The sequence below is a fragment of the Tamandua tetradactyla genome, chromosome 4, assembly GCF_023851605.1.
Source record: "Tamandua tetradactyla isolate mTamTet1 chromosome 4, mTamTet1.pri, whole genome shotgun sequence".
Classification (NCBI taxonomy): domain Eukaryota; kingdom Metazoa; phylum Chordata; class Mammalia; order Pilosa; family Myrmecophagidae; genus Tamandua; species Tamandua tetradactyla.
Window position 1 is genome coordinate 189,547,392 of NC_135330.1, and position 19,054 is coordinate 189,566,445.

Consider the following 19,054-nt stretch of genomic DNA (forward strand, 5'->3'; position numbering starts at 1 on the left):
TTTAGTCTCCAATACCTTAGATCAGCTAGAAGTAAAAACCCAAAATTGTGGAACTGTAACCCATACCGAACTCTGAATTTTATTCTACAACCTAATTGTGGTGATGTGCTTTGAAAATTATTGCTCTTTTGTATATATATGTTATTTTTCACAAAAAAAGGAAAAAAGTCAACTGTGATTATAAATGCACAGCTATATGATGATATTGTGAACCACTGATTGTACACTTTGGATGATTACATGGTAAGTGAATATAAATAACAATAAAAAACAAATACTTAAAAAAAAGAACTGAGGAAAAGGTGGAGTTCTAAAATATAGGATTTAACAAATGACTATGACTCCAGAATCATTATATTGATATTTGTTTTAGTCTCCAGTGTCTTGGAGCAGACAGAAGGAAAAACCTTAAATTGTGCAACTGTAACCCATACCAAACTCTGAAATCCATTCTATGACTAATTATTGTGGTGTGCTTCGAAATTTGTTGCTTTTTTAAAATAAATGTTATTTTTCACAATAAAAAAATGTTTAAAAAAGAAAAGAGTGGAAGAAGGAACAGTTCTATCAGGGAAGATAGGCTTTAACAATGAGCATGACTACTGAATCATTATATTCATTTCTTTTTAGTATCCAGTGTCTTAGAGCAGCTAGAAGGAAACACCTGAAATGGTGGAACTATAACCCATACCATAATTTGAAATATATACAAAAATCTATTACTTTTTGCACATATTTCACAATAAAAAATGTTTTTAAAAAAGCAAATGGCCCCACATTGGCCCTAGCCTGTCAACTTTCTCACCTCTTTGTGAGAGGGCCACATGTTCTCTCACATGTGTACCTAATAAATTTTCTGTTTGCTCAAAAAAAGAGAAAAAAGTGTGCATAATTTCATGCACTATTTAAATCTAAACTTCAAAATTAAGGAATGTTCAATTTAGAGTGCATTGCACAGAAATAAGCTTATTGGCAAAATGAGGCATAAAACAAATGTTCAGAAGCATAAAGGAAAGAACAAAAGCTTTGAAAGAAGCCAGACCTGAACTTGAAGCTGGTTAATATACAGCATATATCCTCATCTGAGAGATGGGGACAAAGTGCTTTCCTCATCAAATGACTGGGAGGAGTAAATGGGACATTACTTTGTATGTAATAAACAGTAGCTGCTTTCAATACTGCAGTAGTTTGGTTCAGGTGTCAACATGACCAGGTGATGGTGTCTAGTTCTGCTGCTGTGGACTCGAATCGTCTGCATCTGAAATTTATCTATGGCTGATTACAGCTGCAGTCGGCTAAGGGGAGCGCTCTTACGCAATGAGTGAGGTTTAATTTAATTAGCTTAAAAGAGAGAGTCAGAAGAGAGCTCAATACAGCACAGCCCAAGCAGCACAGCATACCTCATCTCAGCACTCACAGTTCAGCCCAGACATTTGGAGATGCAGGAAGGAATTAGCCTGGGGAAAGCCATTAGAACCCAGAAGCCAGGAAGGAAGGCCAGCAGACATCGCCACGTGCCTTCCCATGTGACAGAGAAACTCAGAAGAAAGCTAGGTACCTTTCTTCTGAACAACTATAAATTTGTAACTAAATAAATCCCCTTATTAAAAGCCAATTCATCGGACTTCCGGAGAAGATGGCGGCTTACTAAGACGCGCGGGTCTTAGTTCCTCCTCCAGAACAGCAACTAAAGAAACAGAAACGATACAAAACAGCTCCCGGAGCCATGACAGAGGCCAAACAGACAGCGTACCCCATTCTGGAACAGCTGAACAGGCAGGGAGGATCCGCTGCGGTGAGATCACCAAGGGGCGTGCGCTTCCCCAGGCCGGGGCGGCTGGCGACCGGGGTCCCTTCTACACATGTTGCTTCCCGCTCCAACTGGGAACGTTGGATAGCGGGGCCCTCCCGCCACGCTTGGAGTCTCGGGCCGGCTGGGCAATTTGGACCGGCACCCCCGCAAGCCGCGGTGGCCGGCGCCCCCCCTCCACGCGCGGTTTCCCGGGCCGACTGCGAGATTCAGATTGGCATTCCCCAAGCCGCTTCGGCTGGCGACCCGCCCCCACAGCGAGAGTTTTCCAAAGTTAAAGGAGCCACAGCAGCTTTTACTGGTGGGACCCGCAGACAGACGAGCGCCACGAGCGCCACCTACTGGGCAGGATAAGAAAAACAGAGCCCAGAGATTTCACAAAAAAATCTTTCAACCAGCTGGGTCCCACACCCAGGGAAATCTGATTAAATGCCCAGACACCAGTAGAAAATAACGGATCACGCTCGGAAAATTGAAGATATGGCCCAGTCAAAGGAACAAACCAATAGTTCAAATGAGATACGGAGCTGAGACAACTAATTCTGAATATACGAACAGAAATGGAAAACCTCTTCAAAAACCAAATCAATAAATTGAGGGAGGACATGAAGAAGACATGGGCTGAACAAAAAGAAGAAATAGAAAACCTGAAAAAACAACTCACAGAACTTATGGGAGTGAAGGACAAAGCAGAAAAGATGGAAAAAACAATGGATACCTACAATGGTAGATTTAAAGAGACAAAAGCTACAATTAGTGAACTGGAGGATGGAACATCTGAATTCCAAAAAGAAACAGAAACTATAGGGAAAAGAATGGAAAAATTTGAGCAGGGGATCAGGGAACTCAAGGACAATATGAACCGCACAAATATACGTGTTGTGGGTGTCCCAGAAGGAGAAGAGAAGGGAAAAGGAGGAGAAAAACTAATGGAAGAAATTATCACTGAAAATTTCCCAACTCTTATGAAAGACCTAAAATTACAGATCCAAGAAGTGCAGCACACCCCAAAGAGAATAGACCCAAATAGGCGTTCTCCAAGACACTTGCTAGTTAGAATGTCAGAGGTCAAAGAGAAAGAGAGGATCTTGAAAGCAGCAAGAGAAAAACAATCCATCACATACAAGGGAAACCCAATAAGACTATGTGTAGATTTCTCAGCAGAAACCATGGAAGCTAGAAGACAGTGGGATGATATATTTAAATTACTAAAAGAGAAAAACTGCCAACCAAGACTTCTATATCCAGCAAAATTGTCCTTCAAAAATGAAGGAGAAATTAAAACATTTACAGACAAAAAGTCACTGAGAGAATTTGTGACCAAGAGACCAGCTCTGCAAGAAATACTAAAGGGAGCACTAGAGTCAGATATGAAAAGACAGAAGAGAGAGGTATGGAGAAAAGTGTAGAAAGAAGGAAAATCAGATATGATATATATAATACAAAAGCCAAAATGGTAGAGGAAAATATTATCCAAACAGTAATAACACTAAAAGTTAATGGACTGAATTCCCCAATCAAAAGACATAGACTGGCAGAATGGATTACGACCCAGCAATACCACTGCTAAGTATCTACTCAAAGGACTTAAGGGCAAAGACACAAACGGACATTTGCACACCAATGTTTATAGCAGCATTATTTACAATTGCAAAGAGATGGAAACAGCCAAAATGTCCATCAACAGACGAGTGGCTAAACAAACTGTGGTATATACATATGATGGAATATTATGCAGCTTTAAGACAGAATAAACTTATGAAGCATGTAATAACATGGATGGACCTAGAGAACATTATGCTGAGTGAGTCCAGCCAAAAACTAAAGGACAAATACTGTATGGTCCCACTGATGTGAACTGACATTCGAGAATCAACTTGGAATATATCATTGGTAACAGAGACCAGCAGGAGTTAGAAACAGGGTAAGATAATGGGTAATTGGAGCTGAAGGGATACAGACTGTGCAACAGGACTAGATACAAAAACTCAAAAATGGACAGCACAATAATACCTAATTGTAATGTAACTATGTTAAAACATTGAATGAAGCTGCATCTGAACTATAGTTTTTTGTTGTTGTTGTTGTTTGTTTGTTTGTATCTTTTGTTTTTGTTTTTTTCTTTTTCCTTTATATATATATATTTTATTATTATTATTACTGTAATTTTCTTCTCTATATTAACATTCTATATCTTTTTCTGTTGTTTTGCTAGTTCTTTTCCTAAATCGATGCAAATGTACTAAGAAAGGATGATCATACATCTATGTGATGATATTAAGAATTACTGAGTGCATATGTAGAATGGAATGATTTCTAAATGTTGTGTTAATTTCTTTTTTTTTAATTAATAAAAAGAAAAATTAAAAAAAAAAAAACCAATTCATCAGTGTGTTGCATTCTGGCAGCTTTAGCAAACTAGAACAAATACGTTAGTATATCCTAGGAGGAGGATTCTATAGACTGGCTAAATAAAGAGAGAGAGAATCAGAAAAGAAAAGGGAAAAGGATTCTGGGCCTGAAAGGTAATTGGAGAGTTCTGGAAAAGTACCAACAGCACCACTGAGCACGTCATAAGAGCTGATCATCATAACCCTCTTTTTGCTACGATTTCAAATTCAATCATTTTGGACTTCTTTCAAGTCCAAAAAATAAAAAATGGAAAATATGGAAATAAAAAATGGAAAAAATGATACTCACTTTAAAGAAATCTGCTCTACAGTCAAAATCCATACAAATGAGGATTAAAGAAGAATTAGTTTTCATAAAGTATTTCTCCACTCCCAAGGATCTGCAGGGCCTCTCTGTGACCTGCACTGGCTCTCATCCTCCTTTGCTTCCAGCAGAGAAAGACGGCAGCTGTCCTGTACTCCACAGCAGTCCACCTATGATTTTCTCAGATCTCCCTACCATGTACGAAAAACACATGTTCAAAGGTCTTTCTAGTTCCCTTAGAATATGAATGTCCTGAGAGAGGGGCTATGCTATCTGTCTTATATCCAGGAACCTAACGAAACCTCAGGCACAGAGTAACTGTTTATTGGGCTGAAGTACTAAACCTCTTGTGGGTCCTAGGTCATCAGGACGTCACTGCCAGTACAATGTCCACTCCTTTATAAGCTGTTCGGAGGGTCCTTAGACCATCCTTTCAGGGTCTGCAAGGTCAGAACTATTTTCCTAATACTAGGATGCTATTTCACCTTTTCACTGTGGTGACATTTGCACTAATGGTGCAAAGGCAATGGCAGGCATAAGTACATGGAATCTTGAATAGGGCATGAGATTTTGTTGGTTTATCCAGGTTAGTGTGATGCCCTGATATACCCCAGAGTAATTTGGACAGTGAATAAGGAAGTATTTGCAAAGTCCCCTTGGGGGACTGGGGAGAAAGGAGGAAATATTCAGCTCCCCCATTTGGAGAATTTCTGATACTCTTTTGCAAGCAGTGGGCATAACCAAATCAACAGGGCACAACAAAATCAACAGGTCAATCTTGAGGTTCAATGCTATGAAACCTATTCCTGCAAAGGATAGGCTAAGCCTACTTATAATTACGCCTAAGAATCACCCCCCAAAGAACCTCTTTGTTGCTCAGATGTGGCCTCTCTCTCTCTCTCTCTAAGCCAACTCAGACAGCGAACTTACTGTCTTCCTCGCCCCCTACGTGGGATACGACTCCCAGGAGTGTAAGTTTCCCTGGCAACATGGGACAGAACTTCCAGGATTTGCCGGGACCCAGCATCATGGGATTGAGAAAGCCTTCTTGGCCAAAAGGGGGAAGAGAGAAATGAGACAAAATAAAGTTTCAGTAGCTGAGAGATTTCAAATAGAATCGAGAATTTATCCCGGAGGTTATTCTTACGCATTATATAGATATCCCTTTTTTGTTTATGGTGTACTGGAGTGGCTGGAGTACCTGAAGCTGTTAAGCTGTGTTCCAGCAGCTTTGATTCTTTTTTTTTTTTCCAATTTCAGTTTTTTTATTAATTTTTTTTTAAAAAATTACGAGACACAAACATTCTTAAGATACGCTCATTCCATTCTACATACATAATCAGTAATTCACAATATCATCACATAGTTGCATATTCATCATCATGATCATTTCTTAGAACATTTGCATCAATTCAGAAAAAGAAATAAAAAGACAACAGAAAAATAAAACGAAAACAGAGAAAAAAAAATTATACATACCATATCCCTTACCCCTCCCTTTCATTGATCACTAGCATTTCAAACTAAATTTATTTTAACATTTGTTTCCCCTAATATTTATTTTCATTCCATATGTTCTACTCGTCTGTTGACAAGGTAGATAAAAGGAGCATCAGACACAAGGTTTTCACAATCACACAGTCACATTGTAAAATCTACCAGTAGCTTTGATTCTTGAAGATGATCGTATAAAGATATAACTTTTGCAACATGGCTGTGTGATTGTGAAAACCTTTTGTCTGATGCTCCTTTTATTCAGGGTATGGAAAGATGAGTAAAAATACATGGATAAAAAATAAATAGATAATGGGGGGATAAGGGATAAAATAAATTGGGAAGAGGGACATACAAGTGGCCAATGAGAGGGAGGGGTAATGGGTATGGAATGTATGAGGAAATATTTTTTCCTTTTATTTATTTTTCTGAGTGATGCAAATGTTCAAAAAATTATCATGGTGATGAATACACAATTAAATGATAATACTGTGAGCTACTGATTGTACACTATGTATGAACTGTTTGTGTGTGAAGATTTGTCAATAAAAATATTAAAAAAAAAAAAAAAAGCAATGATTGGTGTTTTAGTTTGCTAAGGCTGCCAGAATGTAACACACCAGATATGGACTGGTTTTTAATAAAGGGTAATTTATTTAGTTAAAAACTTATAGTTCTTCAGAGGAAAGGCACACGGGAAGGCACAGGGAGATTTCTGCTGGCGTTCTCTCCCTGCTTCTGGGTTCACACAGCTTTCTCTGGGGCGATTCCTTTCTGCATCTCCAAATGTCTGGGCTGAGCTGTGAGTATTGAGATGAGGGATGCTGAGCTGCTTGGGCTGTGCTACACTGAGCTCCCTCATTTAAGCATCCACCAATTAAATTAAACATCACTCACTGCAGGAGGTACTCCTTCCAGCCGACTGTAGATGCAGTGATAGATGAGTTTCACAAGCCAATGGCTCATGCCCACAGCAACAGAACTAGGCACCTTCACCTGGCCAAGTTGACACCCGAACCTAACTACTACAGTGGGTAAAACTGCTGGTGTCTCAGCTCGAGTCTGGCAGTGGCCCACATTGTACCAGCAATCACTATACTCCTTTAAACTTACAGAAAGAAAAAAAAGACTGTCAATTTAATTTAAGAATTTCTTTGATAAAAGCAGTAAAAATTAGAATTCTATTGAATATCCTTTAGTACACATCTTTAAGTATGCTGGGTGACAAATGAGAAGCACCTTCTGCTGTACCCTGAAGGACAATGGGGGTCTTGAGGAAAAGATCCACACACAAAAGGTATAGAGGTGCAAACACGATTTTACTTGAAAAGAAGAACCTTCAATCCAGAGGAAAAAACTCTGGTTATTTAGACTTAGGGATGTGGCAGACATTTTCTCAAAATTAATTAAGTAAACCAGTCACATCAAGGAAAACAAACAAGAGCTATAGCCAAAAATAAAATTCAAGCTTTCAATCAAAAATCTGAATTTTAGAAAATTTTGTATCCACTATTATGAGTTTGATAGCAGTCCAATACTTGAAGAGTTTTCTAAAGAAAACTGTGGTGACATCAATGAATATGATGTTTTTTATATTTATTAATGAAATGTATCAACATTTGGAAGATTTGCAAAACTTAGTAAACCAATATTTTCCATGGGTAAAAAATGCATTCGAATACAAGAGAGATAAATGGATTTTAAAATAACAGCTTATGAACAGTTTATTGACATAGTTTCAGATTTTACACTGTACTACCTTTATGAAACCACCACTAGTTGAGTTCTGATATACTATCAAAGAACACTATCCATAAGAATCTAAAAAAGCTATTAAAATACTTCTCCTTTTTCCACCCACACATCTGCGTGACCTGAGTTTTCTGCAAATTCCTCAAAAAAATAACAATCTTAACGAACTGAAAAAGGAGCAGGGATGTGAATTCAGCTGTCTTCATTAAGCCAGACATCAAAAAGGCAATGCTCCTTCTCATAATTTGATTTTGGTTTGTGAAAACATAATTATTTTTCATAAAAAACATGCTAATTAACATAGAAAGGGTTTATTATCTTTAAATGAATAAATAAATACTTTTACACTTCAGATTTAATTTCTAATATGGCAAATAATATATATAAAGCACACAAACAAAAGCCTTTTAGGAAACTCAATAATTTTTAAAAGTATAAAGGCATCCAACAAAAAAATTTGAGAAATGCTACATTACAGATTTAATCAAAGTACCTATTAAATTAGCAGTTTATAGCCAAAGGGCAATATTATAAACTTATTTTTTCCTACCTGCCCAGTTTGATAATGTCTGGCAAATTGGTTAACCACTCGATAATCATTTGCAAAGTACTCCATCAGAATAGAAGGAACCTCAGCAAAATCGGTGGGGCATCTGGTCCCTAAAATGGGGGGAAAGAATAAAGTTGGCACAAATCAAATCAACCTATTTGTTTTACAAAAAATAGAACGTACCCTTCAACAACTTTTATTTGTACTCCTGATGAACTATCATAAGCTTTAATTCATTAAATCAATATTTTACTTCTATAAACTTACTAGACATATTTGCAGAAAAGTTTATTGTAATCCTCTGTATTTTACTTTAAATCAAAAGTAAAACAAAATATTTGCACAGCTGGATAAAACACCTTATAAAGCAACAGCTCACACCCTCTACAAACAAACCTGTCTTTGGCTACACTGGCTTTACATGAAACACATTATTAAAACCTTCTTACAATTAATATAACATTTGTATTTAATTCACTGAATTTCACTAGCAAATGCTTTTATCCTTCACTTTTTAAAAAACATTTTATTTTATGCATTTATTGCTTTTTGTAACAAAGTCAATCCTTAATGTAGAAAATCAATATTTTAACCTCAGAATTACTTAAAGCAACAAATGGAGTTTTTTTGTGGTATTTTATGATTGTGCCCAGCTCACCTACAGCCTTTTCAAATATCTTCTCCAAAATACTGTGTGTAATGTTAGTTAATAAATACTGAATGTCGCCAAAAACTAAAAGACAAATACTGTATGGTCCCAATGATGTGAATCGACACTCGAGAATAAACTTGGAATATGTCATTGGTAACAGAGTTCAGCAGGAGTTAGAAACAGGGTAAGATAATGGGTAATTGGAGCTGATGGGATACAGACTGTGCAATAGGACTAGATACAAAAACTCAAAAATGGACAGCACAATAATACCTAATTGTAAAGTAATCATGTTAAAACATTGAATGAAGCTGCATCCGAGCTATAGGTTTTTGTTTTTTTTTGTTTTGTTTTGTTTTGTTCTTACTATTATTACTTTTATTTTTTTTCTCTATATTAACATTCTATATCTTTTTCGGTTGTATTGCTAGTTCTTCTAAACCGATGCAAATGTACTAAGAAACGATGATCATGCATCATGCATCTATGTGATGATGTTAAGAATTACTGATTGCATATGTAGAATGGTATGATTTCTAAAAAAAAAAAATGGACAGCACAATACTACCTAATTGTAATGTAATTATGTTAAAACACTGAATGAAGCTGCATCTGAGCTATAGTTTTTTTTTTCTTATATATTTTTGTATTTTTTATTTTTATTTTTTCTCTATATTATCATTTTATTTATTTTACTGTTGTCTTGCTATTTCTTTTTCTAAATTGATGCATATGTACTAAGAAATGATGATCATACATCTATGTGATGATATTAAGAATTACTGATTGCATATGTAGAATGGAATGATTTCTAAATGTTGTGTTAGCTAATTTTTTTTAATTAATAAAAAAAATTCAAAATAAATAAATAAATAAATACTGAATGTCAACAATTTAGTAGGTGGTCTAATATCACCAACCATACATGACAGTGAGCTCAAGCCTGTAACATCACCAAACACAGCCACACCTCAGCACATAAATACTAGCAAAGCAAGAGCACAACTTCACACAAGGGAAAATATAAGAAAAATACAAAGTACTCTATCATACTTTTTTTATGTTTAATTATACTTCCAATTGATTTTGGATTTTAAAAAAGGGCAATGTTGGGTAAAATAATGGATACTGAAGCTGACATCAAAATGTCTTGGCAGTTTGAGTTCCTCAAACAACAAGAAAATTTCTAGAGGCAGATAGTAGATTATGGGTTCCCAGGGAACAGGGGGTAGGGGGAAAGAGGGAGTTATTTAATAGGTACAGAGCTTTGGTTAAGGTCATGAAAAAGTCTGCACAATAGATGCTGGTAATGGTAGCACAATACTGTGAATGTAATTAATACCAGTGAATACACCTGAAAGTGGTTAAAATGGGAAATCATAAGTTATATATGTCACTAAAATAAAAAGTTAAAAAAATCACACTCTCCTTAGATACCAGTTTTCTAAAGCTAAAATGAGGTGTGGGGATCCAGGGCCTGGGATTTCTCTCCATATTAGGAGCATTCTCCTCCAATTTGAGAGGTCATTGCATGTGGCCACCTACATGACCAGGACAGACATTAAAGGTCATCAAACCTCCTCAAGGGGGTGGCTGGCATCTGCTGGTCCCTTGCTCCTGGGCTCTGTTGCTTTCAGCCTCTGTTCCTGTACGGGCTCCTTATTTTGATTCTCCAGGGCTGGCTTTCATCTCCTGGCTTCCCTTAGCTCTCTCCAGGTTCTGACTTGCATAACATCTCATGGCAATATCTGCTGGGTTCTAAGCATCTCCAAACATCTGTATCCCTTTTCTCCAAGTGTTGGCATCTGTGAGCTCTGCTCTCTCTAAAACGTTTCCTCTTTTAAAGGACTCCTGCAAACTAATCAAGACCCACTAGGAATGGGTGGGGGTCAAATCTTAATCTAATCAAAAGGCCACACCCACAATTGGCACACCACATCTCCATGAATCTGACATCAACATTTAATCAATTTAGTCAACATTTCTACACATGGTATTGGGTCAGGACTAAAAGAAATGGCTGCCCCCACAAGATTGGATCAGGAATAAAATGTGGCCTTACTGGGAAATATAACACTTTCAAACCAGCACAAGTATTTATTTCTCCTATCCTGGAAAACATTTTAGGAATTGATCTTCTACAAAATGCCAAGTTGCAGACCATTATAGGGAAATTCTGCCTATGGTGTAGAGTGATTAAAACAGTCTTAAAGGGACAGGCAAAATGGTCCCCTGTAAAAGTACGCCTGCCTCAGAGCATGCGTACTTTTGGGAGCATGCCAAAAAGTCTCAGCCACTATCAAAGAGTTGAAGAGGGTGGGGATAATGGCAAGTATGAAAGCCTGATGAAATGTGGTACATGACGTAAATTATTGGGAGTTAAACGATGTAACACCACCACTGTATACCGTACTCCCAAACATTGCTGGTTTATTACAAGAAATTAGTACAAATCTGTGTAAATATCATTTTGTATTCGATCTTGCTAAAGCTTTCTTTAGAATCTCCCCAGAAATATCAAGCCAGCCTGTATTTGCCTTCACCTGTTTTAGTTTACTAATGCTGCTGGAATGCAATACACCATAAATGGGTTGACTTTTATAAACAGGACTTACTAGGTTACCAGTTTACAGTTCTACGGCCACAAAAATGTCCAAACTAAGGCATTCAGAGAAAGACATCTTGACTTAAGAAAGGCAGATGTCTGTCACATGGTGTTTTTGTTTGCTAGCTGCCAGAATGTAATACACCAGAAACACAATGGCTTTTACAAAGGGGAATTTACTAAGTTGCTAGTTTACAGTTCTAAGGCTGAGAAAATGTCCCAATTAAAATAAGTCTATAGAAATGTCCAATCTAACGCATTTACAGAACAATACCTTGATTCAAGAAGGCCAATGAAGTTCAGGGTTTTTCTCTCAAGTGGAAGGGCACATGGCAAACACAGCCAGAGTTTCTCTCTTGGCTGGAAGGGTACATGGTGAACATGGTCAAAATTTTTCTCTCTCATCTGGAAAGGCATGTGGTGATCATGGTATCATATGCTAGCTTTCTCTCCTGGCTTCCTGTTTCATGAAGGTCCCCTGGAGGCATTTTTCTTCTTCATCTCCAAAGATCACTGGCTGGTAGACTTTCTGCTTCTCATGGGTATATCATTCTGCTCTCTCAGAATCTCAAGCTTTCTTCAAAATGTTTCCTCTTTTATATGATTCCAGTAAAGAAATCAAGACCCATCTAAAATGGGTGGAGACATATCTCCACCTAATCCTGTTTAACAAGCACTCTTGATCGAGTCACATCTCCAGGGAGATAATCTAATTAAAGTTCCAAGCGTGCAGTACTGAATAGGCATTAAAGAAATGGCTGCCTTTACAAAATGGGATTGAGATTAAAACATGGATTTTCTAGGGTACATACATCCTTTCAAACCAGCACACATGGGAAGGTGCAGGGCTGGCATTGCTGGTCCCTGTTCCCAGTTCCACTGCTTCCAGCTTCTGATTCCAGTGGCTTCCTCTCTAAGCCTCTTTAGGTCGTTAGCTGCTCCAGGGAAAAACTCTGGGTTCTGGCTTGCTTAGCATCTCATGGGAAGTCACATGGCAATGTCTGCTGGGCCCTGCATCTCCAAAGTCTGTGTCTAGGTGTCTACTCTCTCTACTGGAACCCCAAGCATCTTCAAATGTCTAAGCCTCTGTCGGCTCTGAGGCAACTCCAAAATGTTTCTCCTTTTAAAGGACTCCAGTAAACTAATCAAGACCCACCTTGAATGGGCAGAGTCACATCACCAGCAAATCTAAAGGCCATACCCACAATTTGGGCATGCCACAACTCCATGGAAGTAACCAATAGGTTGCATCCCATTAACCTCTCTGTGTACTCTTTCTTTTTATTAAACTTCTCTTTAAATAAACTTCACTACTTATGCCTAAAAAAAAAGTTGCACCCACAATTGAGTAGATCAATCTCCATGGAGACAATCTAATCAAAGGTTTCCAACCTAAACAATAGGTCAGCCTCCACAAGATTGGATTAGGTAAAGAACATGGCTTTTCTGGAGTACATAACAGTTTCAAACCAGCTCACCTGGAGAAGTCAACAATAGACTTTTACTGTACTTCTCCAAAGGCTATGTACAAAGCCTGACCATCTGCCACGGTCTTGTGGTGAAGGATTTGGCTAAGTAGAAATGTCCCACACGTGTAACTCTGTTTCACTATATTGATGCTGTCATGTTAAACAGCAACTCTCTTTCAGAATTAAAACAACCTCAGGCTCGTTGCTGTCTGACCTTGAGAGTTAGAGGTGAGCAGTCAATCACAACAAACAAGGCCCTGACTGCAAGAGTAATGAACAGACAAAAGTCACCCTCTCTGAGGACAAGAACTGTGGAAAGACATCTAGGATGCCTGCCAACAACAAAAAGTAAGTGTTTATCATATCCCTGCCCACACTCCCAATATGTTATCCCGAAATATGGAAGCAGATACACTTTCAAGAGTTCAGAGCAGCACAGCTGAAACCAGGGAAGTGGTGGAGTGACTTCATAGGAAAAGTGAACACCAAGGGTATCAAACCCTGTGGGGTCTGACCTAGCAGTTCCAGCTGCCAATCACATGCCAGGAACTAGTGGACATCACTAAAGAATGCCCTTCATGCTTCATGCTCCCTCTGTTGACCATGTAAGCTACCATATCAAATGGGACACATCGGCCAGTCACAAATCCCAGTGGCCTGGTGGCAAGTGAACTACATTGGTCTCCTTCTGCTCTCAAAGGGGGCAAAGTATGCTTTTACTGTCCTGGACACAGCTACAGGACCTCTATTATCTTTCCCAGTGGGGAAGGCTAACCAGGAGACCACCATCAGATGTCTGTGGAAAAAAAAACAGGGTGCTCTCTATGGCATACCTACAGAGATAGACAGTGATCAGGGGACCCTTTCACTGGACAGATAGCCCAATCCAGAGCCATGGGTCAGGACATAATATGGACATTCCATCTTCCCTACAATCCCACAGGTGCAGGCCTTATTGTAAAAAAAAAATGATTTGTTAAAAGAACAGCTAAAAGATAGTAAGAAGTCCTTGCAGCAGTGGACTAAAAGGCTCTATCAGGCTTTAACCTGCTTAAATGCATAGCAGTAACTACTGCACCCGCCCCCACTGAAATGCTAATGGAGGGATCAATGCAAGCACTGAGAATCCAAGTTAAAAGGCCAACCACCTTACAGCCTAAGAGGGGAAATAGTAATAACTTGTTGCCTGTGCCTCCCACCATACAAAATAGAGAAAATGAAGTCAACTGGCCTTGGTGATAGTCTGTGCAGCCACATTCGTTAGAAATCTTAAGTCCCTGAGGAATAGGAGTCATCCAAAATATTGTAATAAGACTTCAGTTTTACCAGAAAATACCTGTTAAACTCTTTATCTCCAATCCAGGGCCTCCTATTTCACAAGGGATCTTTATGTATGACTATGTAAAGCCTTCCTAGTCTAGATTAACAATCAATGTAATGGTGGAAGATTCTCAAGATTTTCAGGGGGAAAACATCTAGTATTTAAAACCTCCCCATAATGTTCCTCTGCTTGCTACCTTGTGTCAACCAACTGAACTCTAGCATGTACACTGTTAGATCAGCAGGAATTACCTCTCATTGTTTCCCACAAACATCCTTCTTTTCGCCCATTGTGCCCTAGCAAACACCTTCCTAGAGTGGACGCCAGCAGTAACTCATGCCCACAACCAGACCCAATGCTGGTTCTGCGTGCACTTGCCGTCTTCAGGCGCTCCGGGCCTTCCTTCTGTGACTGTGAGCCCTGAGAACTGGACTGCGTGGACTACCCTGCTGGCCTGGCAGAATTCAATGCATCAGAAAATCTGGAAAAGAATCTCTCGTTTAAGACTGAAATCCAACTACCATCCTATAACGAGACCAGAACTACATCTCCTCCCTTGTACAGGAACAGGTGAACAAGCTGCAACCCGCATTAAGGTATGCGGTATGTAATGGTTTGGAGTGGTGGACAGCAGAAGCTGTAACAGTAAACCATGTTGCCCCTGTTTGTATAGAACGACTTAAGATAATTCATGATGTGTGTGGCAACCACCCCCCGAATTGTGTAATTTTACTGTATAAACTACAAAATAACTTTTCTACAGGCAACATATTCCCAACAACATGGGACATATCCTTCCCCTAAGGGATGGAATGGACCTGTAGACAACACTGATGGCCCTATGTACCCTATAACTAGACAGGACACTGTATGTGGGGATAGTTCTATGTACCAACTACCATATATGACTCTTTACCCCATGCTCCTAGTAATTAGGAAACAGTTAAAGCTAAATACAAAATGCACTCTCTAGTGTTATGAAAATGATAGCTTTTTTCTTTCTTTGCTTTGTATATATGTTATATTATACAATAAAAAAAAATTTTTTTAATGCACTCTCTAGTGGTATTATCCTTTAGCCATTCTTGTACCAGGTAGAGCTGCAATAATCACCCAAAAAAACATGTAACAGCTTTACCCAATCACACTGCCCAAACACTTAATGATTTCAAAATGGCTATATCCTTGCTAAATGAAGAAACTACACAGCTTAGAAAAGTAGTTTTATAAAGCAGAATGGATTAAGCAACCTCATTGCAGCAAACAGTGGCACCTGTGCCTTAATTAATGTGCAGTGCTGTATATATATATTCCCGATCATTCACGCAATGTTTCACAAGTCTCAAATCATATGCAAGAGCACATACATAATAATGATTTTATTTTTTCAATTCAATTTTCAGTAGCCCCCTTGTCTATCTGGTTTAATTCCCTTTCTTGGCCATGGAGGGATTTCTTTGTAAGTCTCTTATCCCTGCGGGGGGGACTCCTAGTGTTCTATGGTCTTTTACATGGTTCTTGTGAACGCAATGTCAGTCCTTGAGTCAGTATGGTCCTGTGTGGGAATGAATTGTGGAGGTGAACAGTGGGGATCTAAGGCCCAGGATTCCCCTCCATACTGAAAAAAGGTCACTAATCATGACCAGCACAGACATTAAAGAATATCAAACCTCCTCAGGGGGGGAAAGAATGTTCAAATGATATCATAAATAAGGCACTGAACTCCCATCCCCTGATCACTGCTGATAACATCCAAATACCTCTGTCAAAACCCTACTGAAACTTTTGTCACACCCTATGAAAATTCTTTGTCCTAACCGCTTATAAGCTGCCCTCTGGCACACCTGCCTTTGGGGGGCCCTAATATTCATTTTCCATGGTCGGAACAGGATGGTCGTAGTCGTAATTAAAATTCATGCCTAACTCTCTGCCTAAAGTGTTCTTTGGTCTTCGAGCTGTGCCAACCCAATCCCTCGAGCTGAATTAGAACCAGGTTAATACCAGCCATACTTTCCTCACAGGGTTGTTGGGAGGTTGCTTGAAACAAACTCATATGGCACACTTTTAGAACTTTGATAGTCTCTCCATATATGTATGTACAGTTATTATTTTTCACTGAATTATGATATTCTTTCCATGCCTGAAAGTGCAAGTATTATATTTATTCAAATGATGAGGGAAATAAATGAAATTTAGAGTATTTTCCTTGTTTATCAATTTGTTATAACATGCAATAACAATTTTATACCTTTAATTTCTAAAAATAAAAGTCAATGTTTTTATTTTAATTAATATTTATTGAATACCCACTAGCACAGGGTTCAGTATTACGAATGTAAAGATGACTAATAAACATTTCATGTTATCAAGAAGCTCAAAGTCCAGCACTGATGAAAGGTACAAACAGCTATACTACATTAAATTAAGTAATAAAACAGGGGCATTCACGTACCACCTTGTACTGCGTTGATGTACATACAAAGCATGATAAGAACACAGATGAAGGAGTATTTAATTAGGCATATCCCTCACTTTAAAGAAGCTTATTTAGCAAATGGCAGGTCTAATTTCAAGTTTAATCGCTTGTATTTTAATCTGGAAAAGGAGGTTATAGCTGAGAGGTTTTAACAAGAGATTCTGAAAGCAATATATTCCATAAAACTTAAAGAGAAAGGTGAATTACAATTTAGGCAATATTTGGTCATTCTTTATTGGAAACACTCCTATCATTTTTAATTCCAAAAAGAGAATATCAAAGACTAAATGCATTCACATCACACAAAATTAAATGTTGGTCTGATTTGATTATACATTCCATGGAAACCAGACTGTGATCGATGAATGAATAAGTAAGCTGCAGTATATTCATAAAAACAATACACAGTACTCAGTGATAAAAAGAAACAAACTCTTGTTATACACATCATCATGGATGAATCTGATAACCATTAGGCTCTGTAAAGCCAGAACAAAAACAGCACAAACTAATGATCCCTTTTATTTGAAATTCCAGAATATTAGATTTGCTGTTTGTTGTGGGATGGGAAATGGCTGGAAAAAAGTAAAAGGGAATTTTCTGGAGTGATAAAAATGTTCTCTCTATCTCTGTGGACTTGAAGGTATGTGGGCATAATACATCTGTCAAAAGGCATCAAACTGTCCACATAAAACAATCTGTCCATTTCATTGAATTTTATCCTGGGATGTAGATTATTTTTTAAAAACTTAATTCAATTACTAAAACTTAATGTACATTTGATTTTCCTCCTTTGAGATGCTCCTAGATTTATAGTGTCATTTTAAAGCTTAAGTCCTGGGAAGCCCTGGATCCACACCTGGTATGTTTTATAAATGATAAACTGAGATTCAGAGAGGTGCATTTGACCACTTATATCTCATAAACTCAAATGAAACTAAAATCCAGGCCTCCCGACTTCTAGTCCCTGCCTTACCCCCTACCCCTAAGACTGCAAACTCCTGGCCAACAGACTGAATTCAGCACACAGACATGTTTTGTTTGGCCTACACAGTTCACCATAAAACCTCTTACTGCCCCCTCAACCCCGAAGGCCATGTCACTTTTTTCACTTCACTATTTATTATGAGATTAGGTGAGTGAAATGCCCCTGTAAGGAATCTGTTTGTAGCCCTGCACTACACCATGATGGTTTTAAAAGACTGACTACAGTAAAACTAAAGACTAGAAAATGCACTACATAAACTATTGTCTCAAATTTTCATGCCAAAATATTAGATAACTATGTCAAATATTAATAAGACTATACTTAAATGTATAGACCAATAGAACCATGCAGGAAAAAAAAACTGCTTTATTGCTTCTGATCACACAAAAGTGTCATTTTTTTTTAAGGTAAATATTCCAGGTACAAACCACTGGCCAATCCAAACACATCCATTAGATATTATTCATTCATTCACTCACTAGTTCTGAGCTAGGCACCAAAGTGTTACATACTTATTCACACACACACACCTACCCACAAATCTAAATTCTATATAAACTCTAAAAAGTATAAAATGGTTTAAAACCAAAGGACGGACAACTGAGACTCATTCCTCTGTGACTAGAAAGGAGCTGTTAGGAAGGAATGAAAAAAGCAAAAGACGATCAGGTTGCATAATGGAAGGACAACGTGAAGTCATCACACTATCAAATGATCCGATTATCCAGATTTTTTTCCGATTTAAAATAAAATGCATATTTTTGAAGGATCGTATTAAATAAAAGTCTCTTCTTCAAGACTCACCAGTGACGTGTTGGTAACGAGTACGTCCCAGCATCGAATGCATGGCATGTCCCATTTCATGGAAAAGGTTTTCCATCATTCCGGGAGTTAACAAAGTGGGTGAATTCCTTAACGAATGGGGAAGATTCAGCATAAGGACTACAACTGGGAGCTGATAATCTCCATTTTCCTTTACTCTGCCTCCACGGATTGTAAAATGGCAATCCTTTAAGAATTAGAAAACATAAAAGGAAATCATTATGTGATTATCTAAAAGATAAAATAATTAAAGTATAAAACTATATAAAATATAAAAAAGAAAAATATATACTAAAATGTGAGTTTAAATTTTAACTGAATTCTATTCTCATTCTACTTACCTCATTTCCCAACACATTTTATTTTGCTAAAATTTTAATATTTTAAAGCACCAATAATA

The 19,054-nt window shown here is 37.9% G+C and overlaps 1 protein-coding gene across 1 annotated transcript in view; it reads right to left on the reverse strand.

Annotated features, from left to right (window-relative positions):
• MIPEP (mitochondrial intermediate peptidase) overlaps positions 1 to 19,054 on the reverse strand; it is a 208,707-nt gene that overhangs the window by 110,140 nt on the left and 79,513 nt on the right. Inside the window, exons 13-14 of the mRNA XM_077158849.1 lie at positions 18,637 to 18,841; positions 8,322 to 8,431 (exon numbers count right to left, since the gene is read on the reverse strand). Of these exons, the coding sequence (XP_077014964.1) occupies positions 8,322 to 8,431; positions 18,637 to 18,841 (315 nt within the window). The remainder of the gene's footprint in view (positions 1 to 8,321; positions 8,432 to 18,636; positions 18,842 to 19,054) is intronic.